This window comes from Suricata suricatta, chromosome 3, assembly GCF_006229205.1.
Source record: "Suricata suricatta isolate VVHF042 chromosome 3, meerkat_22Aug2017_6uvM2_HiC, whole genome shotgun sequence".
NCBI lineage: Eukaryota > Metazoa > Chordata > Mammalia > Carnivora > Herpestidae > Suricata > Suricata suricatta.
This window is the reverse complement of record NC_043702.1, coordinates 34620546-34641900: the sequence shown is the minus strand read 5'-3', so window position 1 is coordinate 34641900 and position 21355 is coordinate 34620546. Positions and strand designations below refer to the sequence as shown.

Below are 21355 nucleotides of genomic sequence, written 5' to 3'. Positions count from 1 at the left end.
GTATATGATCTTTGTCCAAGGAAACAGGTTGACTTCTCTTTTTAATGATTTAAGCATATGCACACATAAGGCTATGAAGTCAGTGCATAAGCTATACTTCACCACTAATACCTATGTGTACATAAGTTTCAGTGCTGAAAACCCATGTGCAGTTCCTAATGTCAACATCTGAGTGTCACACACCTGGGAATCACAGATAAGGACTTTAAGTGAATCCACTTGCTCCATAAGCTATCATGTATCCATTACTTTGGAACCATAAATCTTCCTCAAGTCTATGGTCAAATGAAAAAGACTTAAGACCCTATTAATTTTAAAAAATAATATTACCAGTTCAATGAGTGAGATATGAAATATAACATTAAAGCACAAGGGTCTATACCATTCAGGAACTTAAATTTTTAAAGTGTCAGTTACCAAAATCTTTCCTAAACATTTTAATTCAGGGATTAAAGAAAGCAATTGTTATCTGACATGATAGCAATAACTCCTTACAGTCAAAAGGCAAGCACCCATTCTACACAGGCATTAACTACTTTGAAAGAAAGAAAAAAAAAGACTTTGAGGTCATTTATAAAAATAAAACAATACTAATCAGAAGTATATGACAACAGAATTTCCTCTGAAAGCACATATATATGAGACACTAAAAAATAAAGAGGTTATATTTAACCCCTAGAAAAATGTATGTTTTTACTTGGATTTCATAGATCTAAGCAATTATGAAATTTTTACAATGATATACAATTTTTACCAAAGAAGAGGGAACATAGGTGTGATTACTAATGACAATGGCAAGAGCAATTAAAAGTAGTAAAATAGTACAGTTAGGGTCAAGTGGAAGGAAGAAAAAAATTAAGGCAAATTTTTAAATTTTAAAAATTTAAAAAGAGAAAATCCCTAGGAAAGAAAATGATAAAAGGATGAGTAGGAATATATATATATACATATGTACATATATATATATATATAACCTATTATATATATTTATATATATAAAAGAAAAAGAAAGAAAGGAAAAAGAAAGAAGGAAGAAAAAAAGGGAAAACAATGGATGAAAAGATCGAGTATATGATAAGCAATTCAGAAAACAAATTAAGAATGGAGGGAAGAATTAAAAGGTAAGTTCCAATAAAAGAATAACAATGTAAAATAAAAATGCATTCAAAATAAAATTTAGAAATGATCAAAAAGAAAAACGAAACTCTTGCTTTGGCCTTTCGCTGGAATTTATAGCATTATTTTTCTTTTATTGTAGCACAGACCCATTTCCAGATGATCAAGTAGGGAACTTTGAACCTTTTGATTATAAGCCTCACTAAGCCTTTCACAATTGTGGCGGGTAAAGCAGGTAGTTTAATCTAAAGGACAGGCCCCGGGTCCCAGCCTTTTGCCAAAATTAAGAGTTGTTCCAACAATTGAGATGAATGGTGAGTTCTGTTGTCACGGAGACAAAGCAAGCACGGGACTCCTTTCACTAGAAACATGTGTTTCCCAATTGTCATTAGTTCCAACGCCCAAATTGTCATTTCCATCCGGACATTATTTCTGAAGAAGCATGTAAGATTATAAAGGTAATCTAATCTTTACCACCACAGCCATGGGAATAGAGACACATGGAAGATGGTCACATGTGCTGGTGACTAACTCTGTGTCAGAAGGCAGGCAGCTCTTGGATCAAATCCTGGCACGTCATTCTTCACCTATTATAGTCACCTCAGGTAATTTATCTGATCTCTCTGAGGCTCAAATTCCTCCCAGCTAAGATGCAAATAATAATATCTACACCACAGAGTTGCTGTAAGGATTAAACAGTGTGAAATAGTTGTCTGGCTGCCCCCAAATAATGAAACCTATTTGTTTCTTTTTTCAAAATCAGTATTAATACCATTCATTAATCTTAATACAGAGGAAAACAGTACAGGGTCCATAATCAATGCCCATGATACTTACTAAAAAGCATTTCTTCAGACTAAAAATAATACTCATAATCGCTGAATTACTAAAGATGTTCAATGCACCTCATAGCAAAAGGGTGAAAGTGATAAACACATACTTTATACTCTAATACTGCTTGTCCAGTATGGATGCTACTATCTACATGTGACAACCAAACACCTGAAATTGAAACGTGCTTGTAAGTACAAAATACACACTCAATTTCAATGATTTAATACCAAAAACCAAATAAAATATAAAGACATCATGAATAATTTTTAAAAATTAATTGTGTGCAGAAATATTTTGGATGCACTAAGTTAAATAAAATATATTATCAAAATTAATTTAGCATGTTTCTAACTTCTTTTACATGAAGCTACTAGAAAATCTTAAATTATACATGTGGCTCATACTGTATTTCTTGGAGAGCTGCTTGAAGCAATCTGTCGACACCACATATACAATGGTTTTTCTGACACAGGATAAAGTCATCACAAACTGATAACTAAGACAATTGTGCAACTGTCTTGAGCATTTCTTGGATGCCCCTCAGTTATCTTTCCTCTGTGTTCCAGATCTTAGGAGACTTGAGGACAGATGTACTATTGGTTAAACTCCCAAATCTAATGTGATATCTTCTCTGCATCATCGACCAAAGTGTAGGCCATTGTTTTACTCCTAACCATATTTTTCCAAATGCTTTAATAAGGGAAAAGCATTTCCCCCCTTCCCTTCATTTTAAAGAGCAATTGGAGTTTTCATGAAATGCTAAAACACTGGTGTGAAAGTCACAGGAGGAACAAGTATTCTTCGATGCTCGGAAAGATGAAAGAAAGGCCAGTGGTGGCGGTCTAGAGGACAGAATTCTACCGCTTTCCACAGGAGTCACACTAAACAAACCTCTCCCTTGCGTTAGCACCTCCTAACTTATCACATACATACTCTAACATACACAGGTACCTTTATCTTTCTCCCAGCCTTTACCCTGGGAGAAGGTATTACTATTCTCATCCAATAAGTGAGGAAACAAACTATGGGAAAATAAGTAACATGCTCAAAGAAACAGTGAGGCACAAGTAGAACAGTTCAGGTTAGCCAACTCTACGTCTCAAGCACACTGCTTTCTAAGGGTGGAAAAGTACATGAGAAACCCACATCCTCAGAGAGCTAAAGGCTTGGTCTGGCCCCTTCACTACCTGTATTATCCAATGGGTGACATGCATTGCTTAAAAGTAAGTTCACCTTTTGACATGTGAGGTATTGTGGTAGGCAGACAGGAGGAATCAAACACAGTTCCTACCCCTTAGTCACTCATAGACTAAGGCTCAAATAATGAGTCATACTCTAGTGTAGGTGAGAGTGGGCTCCAGCCTCCACCCAAAGCGCTTTGGCTCTTGGGTCCACCCTCATTCTTGGGCCTGCCTCCTGAATGACAGGAGCCAGTCTGAGATGATAGGAAGCAAACCTTTTTCCTCCTCTCTTTCCAGGGTCTCCTGAAACTGTCGGTTTCCAGAGGGAAGGCAGCCATGGGCCCACTCCCTTCCCTGAAGCTGGCAGTTTATCTGGTTCCATCACTTGAGAAGGTCCCAGGGCTAATTGAAGATTACAAAGGCTTTATGGCAGAGCCTCTCATATCTGTTCTTTGTATAAAACTGAGCCTGGGGTAAAGCACCACACTTAGCAACCACCACAATCAATAAATCGTAGAACCCTGAAACACTGAAACAAATTCTACCAACTAAGCCATGGGAGTACAGACTCTACCGGAGGACTGGGAGAGAAAGGAGTGAGGAGTGGCCACTATCTTATTGCAAATATACTAGAAAAAGAATTTACTTGCTCTACCACCTCATTTTCCCTCCCCTCTCCTTTTCTCTCTCTTTCTCTCTATCTGTTTCTATCACATACACTGAGTCACATACACAAGAAGTAACTTCAATATTAACCTCCAGTATTAACTTACAGATACTTCCTCTCACCCTAACACAATAAAAGCAACTCTGAGCACCAAGATTGCAGCAAGAAACAGAAAGCAAGAATAAGGTGTCCCTCACCTCCTTCTTGGAGTCCCAGGCAAAATTTCAAGATGGATCAAGTGTTTCTTTCTTACTCTCCTCTTTTCTGCCCCCGCGGTCCCCTCCCAGGCACCGACCTCCTGAGCTGTGGTAACCAGAGGCTCCACATTCCACCACTCCACTCTAGCCTCCCAATCCCCCAGGGGCTGAGCTCTAAAATTCCAAAGAGATTAATAGATAAAAAGATGCTACACTTTGCTGTTTGAGTGGTTTAGCAGTCCTTTAATCTCCTTAGATATATTTTTAGTGTAAAATGAAACACATTGTATCCCACATTAACTTCTAATGGAAAGAATTTCAGGTAATACAGTTAAAAACAAAACAAACAAAACATTCTTTCACCAGTCTTGGCATTGTGGGGGTGAGATGGGAAGAAAAACTATTTGGGGACAAGGGAGCCATCCACAGATGGACTGGAAATCTTCTAGGCACCCATAAACTGCTCCACCTTCCAAAGTTCGTCTCTGACCCTTGCTTGTGAACAAAGATCTCTGGAGAATTAATTCATTTGTCAATGCTGTTCATTGTTTTACTTTCTTCAGTCTCACTGAAGAGAAAGCAAGAGCGGACAGAGTGGCGGCAACCTGCGTTGTTCAAAGGTGGAGGAACACAGTTAATTCTACAATGATGGAGAAGGCAAAATTTGCTTAATAATTACTCTAAGGGCAAATGAAGACATATATGCAGATTTTGATTTCATGTTCATCCCAGGTGTTTGTAACTCAAGGTTAAGCCTCCAAATAAAGTCTCAACAATAAAGCTCCTTGATGCCTCTCTCCCTTTGGGGAAGTGGGGCGAGGAGGTAAGATTATCGAGAAATACTTTATTTTCAAAATCCCATCTAGTAAAACCAGCCACTACCTTGCAGCCCCTGAGGCAGATCTTAACTCTGGAAGATAAGAACAAAATAGGCCAGGGGTGGGGAAACCACGTGAACTCCAGTCCTCTCCCTAACTACCCCAAATGCTCAAGCTGAGCTTCAAGCAGCAGGGAAAAGAGATGGTTTCTGGTCTCCCAGGCCTGTCCCCAGACTGGAGAGATGGCAGCTCAACCTGAAGTCAGACCTGAGTCTGCCGGAGAAACCCCACGTCTCAATACTCCTCATTTATAGAAATGTGGTGGCAGAATCAGGCTGGCCAGGCAGTTTGCAAAACAGGATTTCACAGGCACACAGAGGAACAGTGTGGCTACTTATCTAAACAAAGAAGCCTGAGCTACACCTGGGAACGGGGCCATAGCAAGCCTGACCCAAGAACTAAATTCCCTGATGTTGGGAATGTCCAGTTAGAGTGAATGAGAGGCCTGCCTTTTCATTCTCCAAAACGGGCTAGATTTAGATTATGTCTTCTTCACTCCTTCACTCCTTGCTCGACCCCTGAGCCTGTCTTATAGCAAATCCAGAACAAATGTTAGTTCAGTTTAAAAAAAAAAATGCTAATTCTAGCTAGACAGTAATAACCACCATTAATAGGCAAGGTCAGTCTGGCTTTTTCCAGTGACTTCCCCGCTGAGCTTGTCACATCACTGTAGCCCACCGCACTGCAGTGAACATCCGCATGGAGGAAAAGCTTTCTAAGAAACAATCCGCATGAATGGCCTTCGGAGCTCATTCCATGTTCTCAGGGGGAAGTGCACCAGACCTCAGGGCTGTGTGCAACCACTGCAGACAGAAATCGTTAGTCTATCACTAGGAAGGCATCACAGTCTATCAGTGTAAGACTCAAGGGGCTAGCAGCACTGTGCTCTGTGACTACACATATCCTAGGACCCTGGGGGTCTGTCCTGCCCTGAAAGGCTACAATATCTTTTCTAAATCAGAGCAACAAAATGTCCATTGATTGTGAATTTTTAAAAAAATTTTTAAGAAAAAGTAGAATATGTAAGTTTGATTATCACGGAAGAGTTCAAACACTGCTTGAATGTTAAACATTGTTTAAGTATCCCGTATTTCAAAGCTAAATTCTTAAAGTTCTTTTCACAGCGGGTTATAAATGCATATATTAAGTCTCGATGCCACCATAATTCATTAACATTAAGAATTTCTGTCCATTATATAAAATTTTATTCTAGAAGTTTCTGAGAAGATAATATTTCAGATAGTATGTAAGAGATGTATTTGCTGCTCCTCTCATTCTCATTATCCTCTCTGGGAAAGCTAGTTGCAACTCAGAGTCCCAAAAGTCAGAAAAAGAATTAATAAAAATTGTCTTTATAGTAACATTTGCTTCTGCATCTCAGGTTTGAGCTTTGCCTGAATGTTATTCTGTCTAATTTAACAATTAAAATAAAAAGTCCTTGATTGATTTCTCTAGTGTAGTGTTAAGGAAAGGTTAACTGTACTGAGGTTCAGCATCAAGAAATTAATAAAGGAATCAAGCACTCAGCTCTCAATAAGACAAGACTACCCAGATTTCTAGTGGGGATATTTCATAGCACAAGCATGTTTTCTTTGGGGAGTTTAACTCACCAAAATTATTAAAAATTGAGATCAAACACTGGTGCAAAACCCCAAAGGAAATCATACTAGAGTGAAGAGATTTTTATCAAATAAAAACCTGAAAAGGTGAAGTTTTTATAGTAAAAAATAAAAGGCTTTCTCCTTACAAAAGGAAACCCTACTCTCCACGTTTTGCGATCAAACAGTAAGACATGTATGGGTGTCGTATAGATGTGTAAAAACCATCACTGTCAAGTGAATGCAGATTTCAAAAAGCCACGCTTAAACAGACAAGCAGCCATCACCTAGACTAAAAGCCACTCTCATTCCTGTACCCACAAATGCATCCACTGAGAGGAAACAGCAACCAAGCCCTAGAAAGGACTAACACTGGGCAAAGAAAAAGAAAACAACATAAGGAGAGAGCAAGAAAGTCAGAAGCATAGTGTGTATTCTGCAGTTCCCTAAGGGTACACTGAGATGTCTGGGTTGCAATACATAGGATATTATTATTGTGACTGAGATGAAGTCAATAAAACCCAGCATACAGACAGGGGTAACTCAGGTCCCCACTGATAGAATACTTCCCAGGCAAAAAATTTTAAGTATATATGTACCTGTGCAATTTACAGCAATTACTTAAATAAGGAAAAGAGAACAGAGAAAACTCATACATTATTTTTTCACTTCATGAGTCTAAGACATCCCCTTTGTAATTTATATACTTTCCAAGAGAAAATATTAAATTTAATATTTTTAAAACCTAAAGAGACCACTTAAGCCACAATATATAAATCCACTGAAAATCTTATTTTCATCCTTAATGTTATCCAAACGATATCATCCAGCCATAGGAGGAATGTTATTCTGCTTTTAACAGTCTTTGAGAAGTGTCACCCAAGCCCAAAGTGATTTTTCTCCCGAAAAAGGAAAAAAAAGATAAGTGATAAATCATGAAGGATAATACAAGTTTCTACCTTCATTAAAGCAAAAGACCCTGGAAGAGTACTGCAGCTTTTTAAATCTGGGATATGCCCAGGAATGAAACATCTCAATCTCAAAGATTCCACTTCTAGATCCCTTGGATTCATAATTTCTTTAAATGTCAAATAACTTCTGAGCCACAAAATCAAGCATATTTATGTAGCTTCTCCCCCACCCTGAAAAGGCCACAGTTTCAAAACAGGTCTAATCTCACAAGCTCAACACAAAATAACAGGACAAGTCTTAAGACTTTTTTTTTTTTTCTTCCAAAATCCACATTAAAGGAGAGAGGGGCTCCTTCTGAGGGGAACTCCAGTAGGGCCGTGGTGCCTTGCCTGTCATGGTGATAGCGGCCACTTCCTCTCGGCACCATCGCTGCCCGCATCTACCTAAAGAAGATGAAAGAAACTATACCTAACAGTTGCCATAAATACACATGCATTTCTTTATTTTGTTAACAAAAGTAGGACAGACAAAGTGATGTTTTCAACGAGCGAGCCTGTGTTTATTATATATCTGAGAGACCGGCGACGACAAAGACGACTTTGTGGGTTCTATCAAAGGGAAAAGAGAGCTGGACCCCAGAGGCTCTCCTGGGGTAAAGAGAACTGTCTCCCTCAAACGTGTTTTCCAGCTATACATCAATCTTCAATATAATTATGTTTGACAGAATATAAGCTCTTGGCAGTTAACTTGTTTACAATAAACGCTTAGTTTGGGTACATGGACTGTATTTCACTTTTATAAATATCAAACACAAACCTACAAGAGTTCCATTATGGGGCTGAGAATTATATTGCTATTAATCTTTTTATTGGGGGGCCAAGGGAATTGCTTTGCAGCTTGTTTTCCACTAACCACTTGGAATAGTGTGAAAAGAGGTACATTTATACTCTGACCCTGTGCTAATTGGAATTCTATACATTTTCATGGGAGAGAGTACAGTATCAATAATGAACATGTAAGTCTCCCCGCCACAACATTTTTTGTCATAATGGTAAAAAAAAAAAAAAAATACACATGCAACAAAATGGTTCTTGCTGAAGTTACAACATTTTCATACAGTTCTGATTCTCTTCAAAGTCTCTTGGGAACTAATGGCTATTGGTGACAGCACTGGCAGGCCTTCCTTCAGTGGTGAGCTCCAGTTCTGGGGGGTTTAGAAGTTAGCTGTAAAAATTTGCTTAAGGCCCAAACTGACTATATGAATGGGCCTGTAAATAGAGTTAGTTTTGGAGAATGTCACCTGGAGATTCATTGGAGAAGGAAAAAAAAAATCAGGATCACCTTATTTACTCTTATAAAGTGCCCTTACTTGGGTTTTAAATGTGTATCACTTATTTTCAGAGAACAATTTGTTCCTCTTATACCCCCTCAAAAATAAAGGGTGTTCAGTCTTCTAATACCACACCTGCCACATCTATGGCACCAAACCTTGTCGGAATGGAGCCTTGGAAGTTGAACGCTAGGCAAACCCCGGCTTAGCCCGACTCTGTGAGCACCTTCCACCAGCACGCACCTCCCCTAGCACTCGGCATGCCTTCTGGGGCTCAGATGAGGATGATTCGTCCTCGCAGAGTTTCCCCACTTGTCTTTAATTTCACAACTACCTTGTAATCAGATTCCTGTAATAGTTCAACTCTAGTATAGTATTAATATTCAGAAAATATTCATTTTTAATTTTCCAAAATACTTACTACCAGAGAATTCAGTTGCTTTATTATTAACAGTGAGATTCCAACTTCTTTCCTTCTCGTCAATGTTACAATTTCAGGTGACATAAAGAATTTTTTGTCTCTTCCCTTCTGATCAAGAAGACTTGAAACTGATTTACAAGTTTCAAGGGTCATCAAATTGGATTTTATTAAAAATTTTACCACGTGACTTTCATACATGAGAAAGAGAAAGAAGAAAAATATTTTCATAGAATTATCAGACCCACAGGTCTTTTCTTGTTAATATCAAAAGCACTAGTTTACAATGTGAACTAATGGAAAATTGTTAAATTCACCTAAAATAATCAATCCTTTTTTTTTAATTTAAATAAGCCCTTTTAAGACTTTGTTTAACTGCTATTTACTCAAAGAAGGGGAGACATGGAGAAGGTGACTGCACACACACACACACACACACACACACACACACACAAAACCACTTTTTTTAATTGTACAACGAAAATTCCCTCCAAGGCAAAAAGACATTATGCCAAGTTCCACCCAGAATTAATGTTTAGGTTTAAATTATAAAGTCCAGAAAAAACGGAACCACTAATAGACCCTTAAAGCTCATGGCATTCGTTGTCACTGTTAGGTTATGTAAATGTTAAAACTGAAAAACCCTTTGCTGACAAAAGTATTTTAATGAAGGTGCTATTAAGTAGACTCTCTGAACTGAATTTAAACAAAACAAAACAAAACGAAGCCTTTTCAGCTGTTTGATATAAATTCCACTCTAACGGGGATTATGCTTGGGACACCTCTGGTTTAGGAGACGCCCACCAGTAAGAGTTTACTGCCCATCTTATTCCTTTCATTTTAACATCCTCAGAAAGATTTTTTAAATATTGAACCCAAGAAAATTCTTAGCCACAGATCAAAGAAATGTTCTCCTCTAACTCTGTTAACGTTGTCCAAACTTTGGGCTCCAAATACTCTCGTGGCCAACATTGTTTTTGGTTTTAGTATCTCCACAATGAGCAGGGGTTAACGCCACTGTCTGACTAACTCCACTGTCCTCACCAAAATTGCCAGAAGCTAACAGTTTCTATGCATAGAGTAAGAAATACAGCCCAGAGTGAAAGAAAATTAGCCACTGGTATTGGCTGCTGCCGGCCAGCTCACTCGGAGCTGCTGGAAGCTTCGCTCTAGGCAATGAGGCAGAGAGGGTGAGCAGTGTAAAGGATCATGGATTCAATAATGGTTCCGATGATGGCCAATGGAGGCCGGAGCCTATGCACCTCAAGTGACAGTCTATGTTGCCTGAGTGAATGTCAGTGATGTGTACACATGGAAACTCATGGTCCCCCCCCTCAACCCCACATATGCTGAGAAGAAATAAGGGTGTTCATCATTAACCTTCAGCTCTCTCACCCCTTCAGCCTGGTTTCCCTTCCAGAGGAGGAAGAATAGCAGGTCCAGGATCACACCTAACCTTTACTAGAAAGAGCTCTGTAGTCTGAGAAACATTCATCATGTTTGTCTTCCATTTACACAGACTTAAAAGAAAGGGGGGAGGGATTTATATCTCAGGTAGAATATAAGAAAATGTGATTGCCCTTCTCAAACTGCATATAAAGACAAAAATCAATGAGCACTTTTAATTGTCTCCTGAACAACCACCTCCCAGGGGCTCCTCTAGGAACTTTCCAGGGAGGAGAAAGAACAAAATTGTCTCTCCCCAAAACAGATTTTAGCTAATAAATTCAACAAAGTAAGTGAAAAGCATTTGAGTTATTCTGCATCCTCTCCAAGACTAAAAATTTGTACATTGTGTGACAGGTCCACCTCATTTTTCTTAATGATGTTTTTATTATTCTTTCACTCAATTAAAGCAGAAATGGATATTGCATCTTCTGACTGTATAATTGTTATTGTAATCTGTTTTCGATCACTGCTTGGGAAATGGGTCCAAAACAACATAAACTCTCCACTGCCTCAGAAGGCAAGTCATTTTCTTTTACTACGACACTTAAAGAGACATTTATCATGCTGCTCTGTTAGCATCTTTGGATTATGATAAAAGAAAGTTCTTGTTTGTTAACCAAAAAATAATAATGTTTTGAAAACACTGCTATTTAAAGAGTTTTGATATGAATGCATTTTCCTAATAATTTTGCCTTCCCTTATACATATAAAGAATTGGAACAAATGCAATAAAAATATGCAATTTTAACAAAGGGAACAATTTGAAAATCAATCATATTCAGTTACAAAAGAACTGATACACTCGTTTTCCAAATAAAAAACAAGTTAAAAAATTTTTTTAAAGAAAGAAAAAGATATCTCTGCTTAATGTGATGAAATTAAAATTGTTCCTACAAAATATGCAAATCACATCTGTTAAATTTAGTGCTTTAGAAACATTTGCTCTAACCAGGGTCTCTATTAATTTTTTTTTCATATCTATGCAAGTCTTCAACACATAAAGCCACTGAACTGCTGGGCACATTTCAGTAACTATGCAGCCATCAGTGGGCACCAGTCTGGTGTGAAATGCATACTTTTTTATAAATGGTAGCTTGTAGTGTTTCCTCTGAACTTTTTAATCTTTGTTGTTATGTTAAATGCTATCCTTCAATAACCCACCATGCTAAAACAGAATTCCATTCCAGTGATAAGACAACTAGTTAAGGGCAGATACAAATTTGCCTTATATCATGAACAATTAAAATTGAAATCTACTTCCCCTGGAGTTTTACTATCCTAATGTGTCATAGCCACAAATGAAGAACATTCTTCCTACAATATGACTGCCCTAATTTGCTGATAACTTTATTGCAAGGTCCAAATTCTTGAAATTTCTATTAATGCTCTTTTCTTAATTTTAAGCATTTGCCAAACTAGTATCTATAATATTCACTAGTTCGCTTTTTAAGTTTTAAAGGTACACACATCAATGAAAATGTAAAAAATACATCCCATAAACTCCAGTGCCATAATTATATATCTAAGGCACATTTACTCCATATTAGGTCATTTTTACCTAGTTTTTTAAAAAAATCTGGAATAAGTAATACTGTGTAAGTGAGAAGAAAAAGATAGAAGTAGAAGACCATTTCTGAATGCAGGCTTTCACTTAATTATACTGATTTTGCCACAATTTTTTAAATCACTTGCTATTAAACAGCAAAACATTTCTGCTAATTGAAAACAACAACAACAACAACAAAATTACTGAGATACAGTTCCATGCTTTTGAAAACTCCACCATAGAACATTTTTACATAAACACTGTGTAGCATGAAGTGCTTATGAGGCTTGTTTCATGCAAAAGAAGAAAATAAATGTTTGGCTGATCACTGACAATACAGGAACCAATGTGACTTCAAAAAATGGAAAATAACACACTATAGGGGCTCCATCTGTGCTTTTTTGGAAGTCTGTAAGTACTCAACTGACTTTTGTTTTAACTCATACCTCAATTCCACTCAGGGCCATCTACTTGGACTTTGAAATATCTATCGCATTACCCGTAAGTAGTAGGATGATGAATCCTTTGTATATAAAAATCCATTTTTAACACATAGACATTCTCAAACCTCTACTGCACTTTACAATAAAAGGAATTCACAATTCTCTTTACTGGCACCCTAAATTAATGCTAGAGAGCAGTGGTGATTGGAAGTAAGAAAGGCCCCATATAATCAAAGTCAGCAGAGGGAAATCACTCATTTTAAAATCACTATAAAGAAAAGAATGGAAGCTAAAAGACTAACTCTCTTCATTTGTTGAGCTAAGCATACAGGTCTTCTATTTGAAACCATTTTCACTTCCCTCTTTCTCTTTTTTCTTTCTCTTTCTTTCTTTCCTTCTTTCTTTCTTAAAAAATAATGAGTTAAAATGTATGGGTTAGATCCAATATTTCACTGCTGTTCTTACTCTTGGGGCGTAGGGGGTGGGGTGGGGAACGTGCTGCCAAAGCTTCTGAAAAGAGAGTTTGGGCTGCTAATTTTCCGTTCACAAAATCTAAATTCCCCTTATGCATCTCACACAACTCATGAAATAATATGAAACAGTATTATATCACTGCAAATTGAGACACTTTTATCAAAATAAAGAGTGATGATGCCAACATTTCATTTGTCATTCCCCACTTGTCACTTTTCACTGACAAACTGTTACACATACAACTTTTGTCAAATGCTCCATCTTTAAATATGTTCCCAAATGCCATTGTATCTCAGCACTCTTATAAGAAAGATAGCAAAAACCACTATGTCACCACACATGAGTTATACAGACTTTTAAAAAAAGCCTACTTATTAAAGAATACAGAGGACTCTTTATTAATTTACATGCTATGTGGGATAAAGTTTAGATTCCTAACATAAAACAAATTATGAACATATTTTGTATACCTAATGTGAGATTATTAGCTATTAGAAACTTTGTTAATGGTGAAGAATAGGGTCATTTTTATCAATAGCCAATCTAAACTCTCTAAAAAGATCTTTAAAAAAATGAGTTTAGAACTCATCTAGTCCTATTAATGTCTTTTTTATATTTGCATATAAAGCCTCCACACTGAATTCTCTTAAAAAAAAAAAAAAGAAAACTAAAGGTTTTAAATTATCAAAGTAGAACAATTTAAACTTGACTGCTTACCAAACAGATCTAGCCAGATATACTAAATGATTGCCCTGCCTTGCCTGGAATAAAACTGATTGTCATGTTCTTTAAAAAATTCAAATTCATATTCCTGGATCTCTAATAAATGATAATTTCTGTTTATACTGTTTATATATACATACATATAATAATACACATACAGGATATCTGAGATGTACAGACTGATTTTACTAGTCACAACCCCCTGGGAAAAGATTATAGTGCTTATTTTCTACAGGGGTTAAAAAACAGATGCCTTAAGGGACCTCTATGTAGTTCCAACACACACACACACACACACACACACACACACACACACGCATTTCATTGCAGATGATCTTGAATATATAATGGTCAGTGGGTTTCTGCTGATGGAACACAAGGCTTCCAAAATTACTTGAAACATCAAATTATGCTCAGGACTTTGAGGGGCGGATACCCTATGTTCTGTTTAATGTGTATGTTCCATTGCATATATTTTTTTAACCAAGTATATCTTTATTTTAATAACAGGCCAAGGACTAAAAACACTTTAGAAAAGGGCTATTTTTCTACCTCAGCAAAACTACAGAGGACATGCTAGATTGTTGGATGACCCCAAAGCCTAAGTTCATTCTATTTAAAAGATCTCAAACCCTTAAAAAAGAAAAAAAAAAAAAGTAGAATGTAAAAGGGAAATAAAATCTTTTCTCTTTTGAAGTAATAACATGAGGCCTCCCTACAAGCATAATGGGGTTCATCCTTGGCTAAAATGAGTTTAATGCGTTTTTGTCATTTTACCCAAGTTGACAAATATGTTTCTAAATTTCCAAGTAGTTTATACATTTCAATATGTCAATATCTACACTTTCATAGCTATACTCCTTTCAAAGAGTAAAACATCTACCTATTCTACTAATATGGTGGATGCACCTGACCTGAACTGCATTTCTTTTAATCTAAAAGGAAATGTTCCACATGTAGACAATTAAACTAACTGTTGTTGTAGACAATGTTCAGCTCTAAATGAGGCCCTGCCCAACAATCGTGATCACATTTGCTTCCCTATTTGAATACATCAGTGTGTATTGCATAATGATTTTTCCCATTGTAACAAGACAGTTATGTTCTTCAAAGAGCTGCCTATTATCAAGAAGAATAGGCCTACTTTGGGTCAACTAGTTATAAGATAACTTTAAAAGGCAATTCCTTAATAAGGTTAAATCATGATTTTAAAAACAAATTCTTTTTCAAAAGAAAAGGAATCTTTTTTCAAAAAAACAGCAACTATCTCTAAAAGATATTCTCGGTGTTCAAACATTTCCCCCTAAAATCTAGAACATTTAACACCAAAAAAAAATTTATCAAAATTCATAGGAAAATGAAAAATATCAAAAAGATTTCTGATGTTTAATGCCTCCTATCAGCAAATACACCATCTGGCATACTCAAGCGCTGTTCATTCGGTTTAAATAAAGCTGTCTGAAAGTTCTTCTTTAAGCCAAACATTTAAAAATGAAAATGCTTGTGTTAACAATGAATGAAGCACAAAAATTTATTGCTATTAAAGTACAACTGGCCAGCGCCTTTCAGCAGTCCAGGAGGAAAGCAGAGAGCTTCGCTTCCTCTGGAAACTTGATTGGCATCACTTTCATTTTATGCTGTAGGTTTCGTGGCGGAAGCATTACACACAGCAGAACCTTTAGGTACTTATGTTAATGCTGGTAAAAAGGATCATCTGATTCTTATTTTCGTCACCCTTAATAATCTTTTCTTTTTCTAAATCTTCAAATAGATCTGTAAGTTTTAATCAACAATTTCGCAAATATAAATTCCCCCAGCATTAATCATCCTTTTTCAAAATCCTTATGGAGTGAATTACTAGCTGAGAGGGGACGCCAATTCTAGTAAGTGAATGTTACCCAGCAGGGATATAAAGCTGTCAACACCACGGTGCTCTTGCTTGCTCTAAACTCTCTCCCAGCCTTCATATGTTTTTTAAAGAGATATTAGCCTTTTTTTTTCCTAGGGACCTTCTATAAAAGCTATCTGTCATACACATCTGAACACTTATTTTATTACATACATGCTTTAAAACACAACTTAGATAAGAACAAAAACATCCTAGAAGGTCTTGGAAAGACAAAGCAAAACTGATCTACTTTCAAATAAATAGTCTTCTAAAGTTAACCACATTGTAAACTACACACTAACTTTTAAGTCCCCTATTAAAACGCAACCTTGAGGACTATGATAGTTTATCTACCACCTCAACTAGTTAAGTCCAGACACCAAAATAATTTCTTTTTTTAAACAACTATCTTCTGATCAAAAAACACACCAAACTCTCTTTCTAAAACCATAGAAGGGCAACAGAATTTACTATTACAACCAAGACATTCAGAAACATTTATTTATCTCACTGTTTATCAAAAACACTAAGATAAACTGGCATGTTATTAGGCAACCAATTAACTTAATGATCTCCCCATTTTTAGGGGGAAAGCTTTTAAGAAAGAGAATCACTGAAGATTAACAAATACATCCTATCAAATTTTGAGCGTATTTTTAAAACATAAATTACTATAACCAACTTTATCACATTGAAAAGACTGCAACATATCTGAAAATGGTAATAAATGATATAGAGCTATAAATATTTTGTAGTTGTCTATGTTTATTATATTGCTTCATAAAGAAAATTTAAACAAAAGAAGGTAGGGTGATAGAGATATAATCTATTTTATATTTATCCTATGTTCCAAAAAAAAAAAAAAGAAGCCTCTCAGCGGCAAAGAACTTCTAACTAGAAATGTATTTTAAACATTTTTAAAAATTTTAAATATGTTTAAAGGCTTTGCTTTTCTCCCATTTATTTAACGATTAAAAGTTACAAAGAAATGAAATTTTTACCGTCTCAACATACATTAGAAAACCAAGGAAACTTAAATCCCTCCAAAAACATTAATATTCAATAAAAAACTTTACATTGTCAAATTTTTATGTTCTAAATTATTATATTTTAAATTTTTCTAAATTTAAATCTTTCTAAATAATCTACTATGCTATATAGAATACAATCTTTCTCTATAAAAATTTTCCTAAAACCCACCATATGTAAAGTCTTAACCACTTTACTATTAAGTGTTAGACATAGTACTTATTGAGACAAACTAATACCATCTTTATTTTCACTTTGGAAAGCAACCAGCAAGGCCTTTGATATTACTAAATTAAAGCTCAGTAAAAGTGACTAAAGCAGCTTACTGAAACAAACCTATTATTCCTCTTGAAGACTTAATTTTACTTTATACCAAATTTTTAATAAGTGGTCAAATGTGAATTAGAGTCTCAGAAAATAAGAAACGCAACCACTATTTCACACTAAATTTAGGGATTCCTGGTCAACGAAATTAGGCAGTTTCCTTCATAGTTCAGTATGTAGGAAAAAGGAAAACACTTGTTTTAAGGAATCAAAATTGTTAACAATTACATTCTAAAATGTTTAGAGACTTCTTTCAATTTAGTGAATTTTAGTAGGTCTTCAGAAAGAAACCAAAATTCTATGTCCACGTTTTTTCTTTATGCATAAGGCCACTTGGAGAACACAGCTCCTCCTCCAATGATTTCCAAAATTTTCCATCAAATAGTATCAGCACTTATACCATCTTACACTTGGTTTTACCATATTTGTTGTCTATCTTTATTTCTCATATGCATATACCAAAATATGTTACAAAAAGTCTGAAGTTATTGTTCTAGTCTCAAGATAACACATTAATAAACAAAAAAATTTAAAAAGTGGGTCACAGAACTATGAAGTTTTCCTTTGCTTCATTGAAGTTTATCTTTAAGTCCCTAAAATAAAAGGTGCATAAGCCACAGCATACAGCCAAATAATTTTTTAAAGCTTTAAAAATTGTGAGAATGAGTGCTTCTCAAGGGAGATGTATTAATATACAAGGAACTAAGGCAAACCATTCTGAATGTCTACCATGGAGAAATAATAATAGCAAACTAAGTAAAAATAGAAACGTGTTATTTTATAAAACGTCTTTTAACTCTTTAAAAGGGCATGGACATTTAGACTAAGTCTTTACTTTGAAATACAGACTATGGTTATTTAGAACATGGGGTTGGAGTTTATCATTAAGTTTTGCCACGGTTTTGTATCATTTCAGGTGGGCTAAATATAAAGAATTATGTTAAGTAAGCTACTGCTGAAAATATTAGGGGGGACAAAACCTCTAGAACCAAAAAAGATTTAAACTAGTGATTTATCAAACACAAAAAAAACAGCATGCCATGTTTAATTTGCATTTTGTATGCAAAAAAACAACTAAGTAAAAGGCTAAGAGCCTCAAAATATTTTAATAATATTTAAATTTCTTATATATCAGTTTATAAAATTATTTTTCCTAACCACTTTAAAGGAAAGTGGTTGTTTAAGCAGTAAAATCTCCGGAAACTTTTCTTGAAATAGTATTAAATTCTTGGAAAAGTAAACAGCATGTAGCCATCAGGACTACTTTGCTATTTTTTACCTGTTGTGCTATAAATCATAACAAAGTTACAAATGCATAGGACTTTAAACTGTTTAGAAAACGATGACCTTAAAGCTTCTAAGGGCCTGACATATTTCATGATGCTTCTTTATTTCCCACTTGAACTGTGGCAGGAAATATTCCCAGTTGTTACTAATTTATCTTGAAGCACTGTCCTAACCACAAAGTAACACCAACACTCTTGCTCCTGAGCATTAAAGACTAGTCCACAAAAGCGATCGCACCTCAACTACATCTTTACAACAGATACTCTGAGGCAAAGCAAAAGAGTTAAATCACTAAAAAGCTCTCTAGGAAAATCTAGAAACAGTTAGCTGGCTGTGACATAAACCTGCCAACACCTCAGCACACAGTGGCAAAGTGCCCAAAAAATGCCACCCTCTGGGTAAACCACTTTCTTGTTTTAACTCTACTTGAAGCTACCAGTTGCAGATGAGAGGCGACGGGGGCATTATTTGGCAACCTGGAATTCACTTCCTGTAATCCTACACCGCGACAGCGCCTAATCAACCTGAACCCTGACACCCGGGCCATTATCGCCGGGCCGCGGGGCTGCGCGCGCCTCCCCGCTCCGGGCTGTTACCTCCCACGGCCTTGGCCACGGCGCCGTTGGGCCTCCCGCGGGCTCCCATGGGGCTGCCGTTCTGCTCCAGCCGGGCCACCTTCACCGGGGGAGGCCCCTTGACGTCGGGGCTGCCGCTCCGTCGGTCGGGGCTGTCCCGCAGACACGGGCTCTCGCTCCGCCGCTCCATGCTGCTCCGACTCGGAGACAAAGTTCCCACCGGCAGGTCGCAATAAAACGCGCAGGGACCTAGGGAGGGGGCGGGGGGAGGAAAGGGGGAGGGAAAAAAAAAAGAGGGAAAACCGCTCACACACGTGATAGACGTTCAGGCCAGTGGCAGAGCGCTGCACCAAGCCACACAAACTTCCTCCCACGCTGCCCGAGGGGCCCGAGCCGGGAAGCGGGTCCCCACCTTACACTGGGCGGCCAAAGGAAGCTCGAGGTGCTGCGACGCTGCCCAGTGGCTCTCCAGAAGTTAGCCCTCGGTGACAGTTACCAGGCCAGCGCCCAGGGGCGCCCAGAAGTGGCCCACTCATTGGGACAAGGTTGGCATAAGCCGTTCTCAGATGAGACAGCCTCGCCATGTGGGGGTCAGGGATGCAGAAGAAATGAACTTTATAAAAAGGCATCTCACCCACTCGAGGAAGGGGTAGGGGACGTACACAAGTCCGTAAGAAACCGAATTAGCCAGGGGATGAATGTACTGGGAATGGCGGGGCAGGAGCGAAAGGCCTGCCTTAAGGACTCCTTGAGTCCCTGCTTTTTACCTTTACCGAGCAAGTCTTGAGACACAAGCACACTTTGCACAAAACCAACCCTAACTCCATATTAATAAGCATACAAAATCACTTAGAGGTATTATTCAGAATATTCTCCAGAATACCCTTCATCACAATGTAGGGGGCTACAATCATTATTTTGGAACGTTCTTATCTTCTTCCGATCCTAAGTGATTTTTTAAAAGCAAAAGGCATTCAAATATCAGGTTAGGAAACAGACTTTATCAACCCAATTTAAAAATTTGTCCAAAAAGTTTTCCTCTGGGTCTCTTGGCTGGCAGCGAGCTCCTCAAGGAACCCGCAGATCTCGGCACCCCTGGATTTTTGTGGGGCAGGAGGAGGAAACACCTGATGAAACTGCACTCATTGTCACTGACATCCCCGGGAAACAGGAGCCCAGCACAACAAAGTGCGCTAGGAATCCTCGCGGGCGGCCTCGCCGTGGGAGAAGCCGCGTGGCAAGGAGACATGGTGGGGGTGGCAGAGGAGAGGTGAGAGGAGAGCTGCGAGAGATTCGGGAGATGCAGAGACAGGAGAGGAAGGGCTGCCCGTCCTCCCTCTGCTACGCGGTCCAAGAGGGCGAGCGCTGCCGGGAGGGAACTTAGCCGGACCCGGGGCTTCCCCCGAACTCCCGAGCTTGGAGGGGGAGTCCTCGCCCTGCGTACTTACTGCTCACGGTCTGTCTGTAACTTGGCTGGCTGAGGCTCTGTCCATGGAGCAAAAGTAGAGAATCCAGGGTGGAAAGTTTCTGGTGCTTTGCCTTGCAGTGTTCTCCTAGTCTTCTTTCCTCTTTACACCTTCCCCTTTTCCTCTTTCCCAGGTCCTAACGTTTAAGGTCCTGGGTCAGGGTGTCTTCTAGTGCAGAGATGGTTGTTATGATGATGATGATTGGGGGCGGGGGGGGTGGGTAAAGGGAGGAGGAGGAGGAGAGGGAAAGGAGGGTTCCTCCAAAGGGGCACCCGAGCGAGCGGGGGAGGAGACGGCGGAGGAGGGGAAAAGAGAGAAGGAGGCTGGAAAAGCCTTTTCACACCTTCGGGAAGGAGACCCGTTCTGGAGAGAAAAGGCTGAGGACTGGGAGGAGGTGGAGGCGGGCCGCTGCTGCCGCTTCCCAGGTCTGCTAGTTCGCGAGGAGGCGCGGCCGGAGCCTTAGGGCCGGTGTCACCCAGAGCCAAGAAGGCGCAGGGACCCGGGACCGCGCGCGGGAGGAAACGCGGCGGCTGCCCAAGCTGTCACCTCCAGCCTCTCCCCTCTCGGCCGCCGCCGCCAGCAGCAGGAGCCGGACTCACTGACAAGCCGCAGAGAGAGATACACTGAGAGGGAGATGATTATTAGTTGCGTTGAGTCATCAGGCAAAGTGAGTCCTTTTGGGTTGTCCTCGGTTTCCGATTTCTCCCCCTCCCCCTTTCCGTCCCCAAATCTAGCGCCTTCAAAATAATAATTTGGGGTGGGGGTAGGGGAAGTCTCTGGGTTATTTCGGGATGGAGGTTGGGGGGGAAAGATCTAAACCCAAGCCAGACTGGTCCACCGCAATGAAGGAGGAGAGTGGGGGGCGGGGAGGAGGGCTGGGGAGGTTGCGGGGGGAGGGGGGCCCCGCCTGGCAGGAAATTAAACATCAATCAATCAATCGCTGTGAGCCCGGCGACCCAAACAGCGGCGGGGCTGCGGAGGAGGCAGAAGGGACTGGCGAGGGGCGGGTGGGAGGCAGGG

The 21355-nt window shown here is 38.6% G+C and overlaps 1 protein-coding gene and 1 long non-coding RNA gene across 4 annotated transcripts in view; one reads left to right on the top strand and one right to left on the bottom strand.

The window, feature by feature from the left end:
* Positions 1 to 21355, bottom strand: part of SATB2 (SATB homeobox 2) — a 190481-nt gene that overhangs the window by 163384 nt on the left and 5742 nt on the right. Inside the window, exon 2 of one of the 2 annotated variants that reach the window (XM_029934144.1) lies at positions 18891 to 19118. The exons of the other annotated variant lie outside the window; for it this stretch is intronic. Coding sequence (XP_029790004.1) covers positions 18891 to 19059 — 169 coding nt within the window. The 5' untranslated portion in view covers positions 19060 to 19118. The remainder of the gene's footprint in view (positions 1 to 18890; positions 19119 to 21355) is intronic. 2 annotated transcript variants of the gene reach the window in all.
* On the top strand, positions 1470 to 4775 carry LOC115287565. Of its 2 annotated transcripts, XR_003906539.1 has the most exons (3): positions 1470 to 1721; positions 3429 to 3524; positions 4559 to 4775. It is a non-coding gene; the product is annotated as an uncharacterized LOC115287565 (long non-coding RNA). The 2 variants fall into 2 exon arrangements; XR_003906538.1 differs by lacking the exon at positions 3429 to 3524.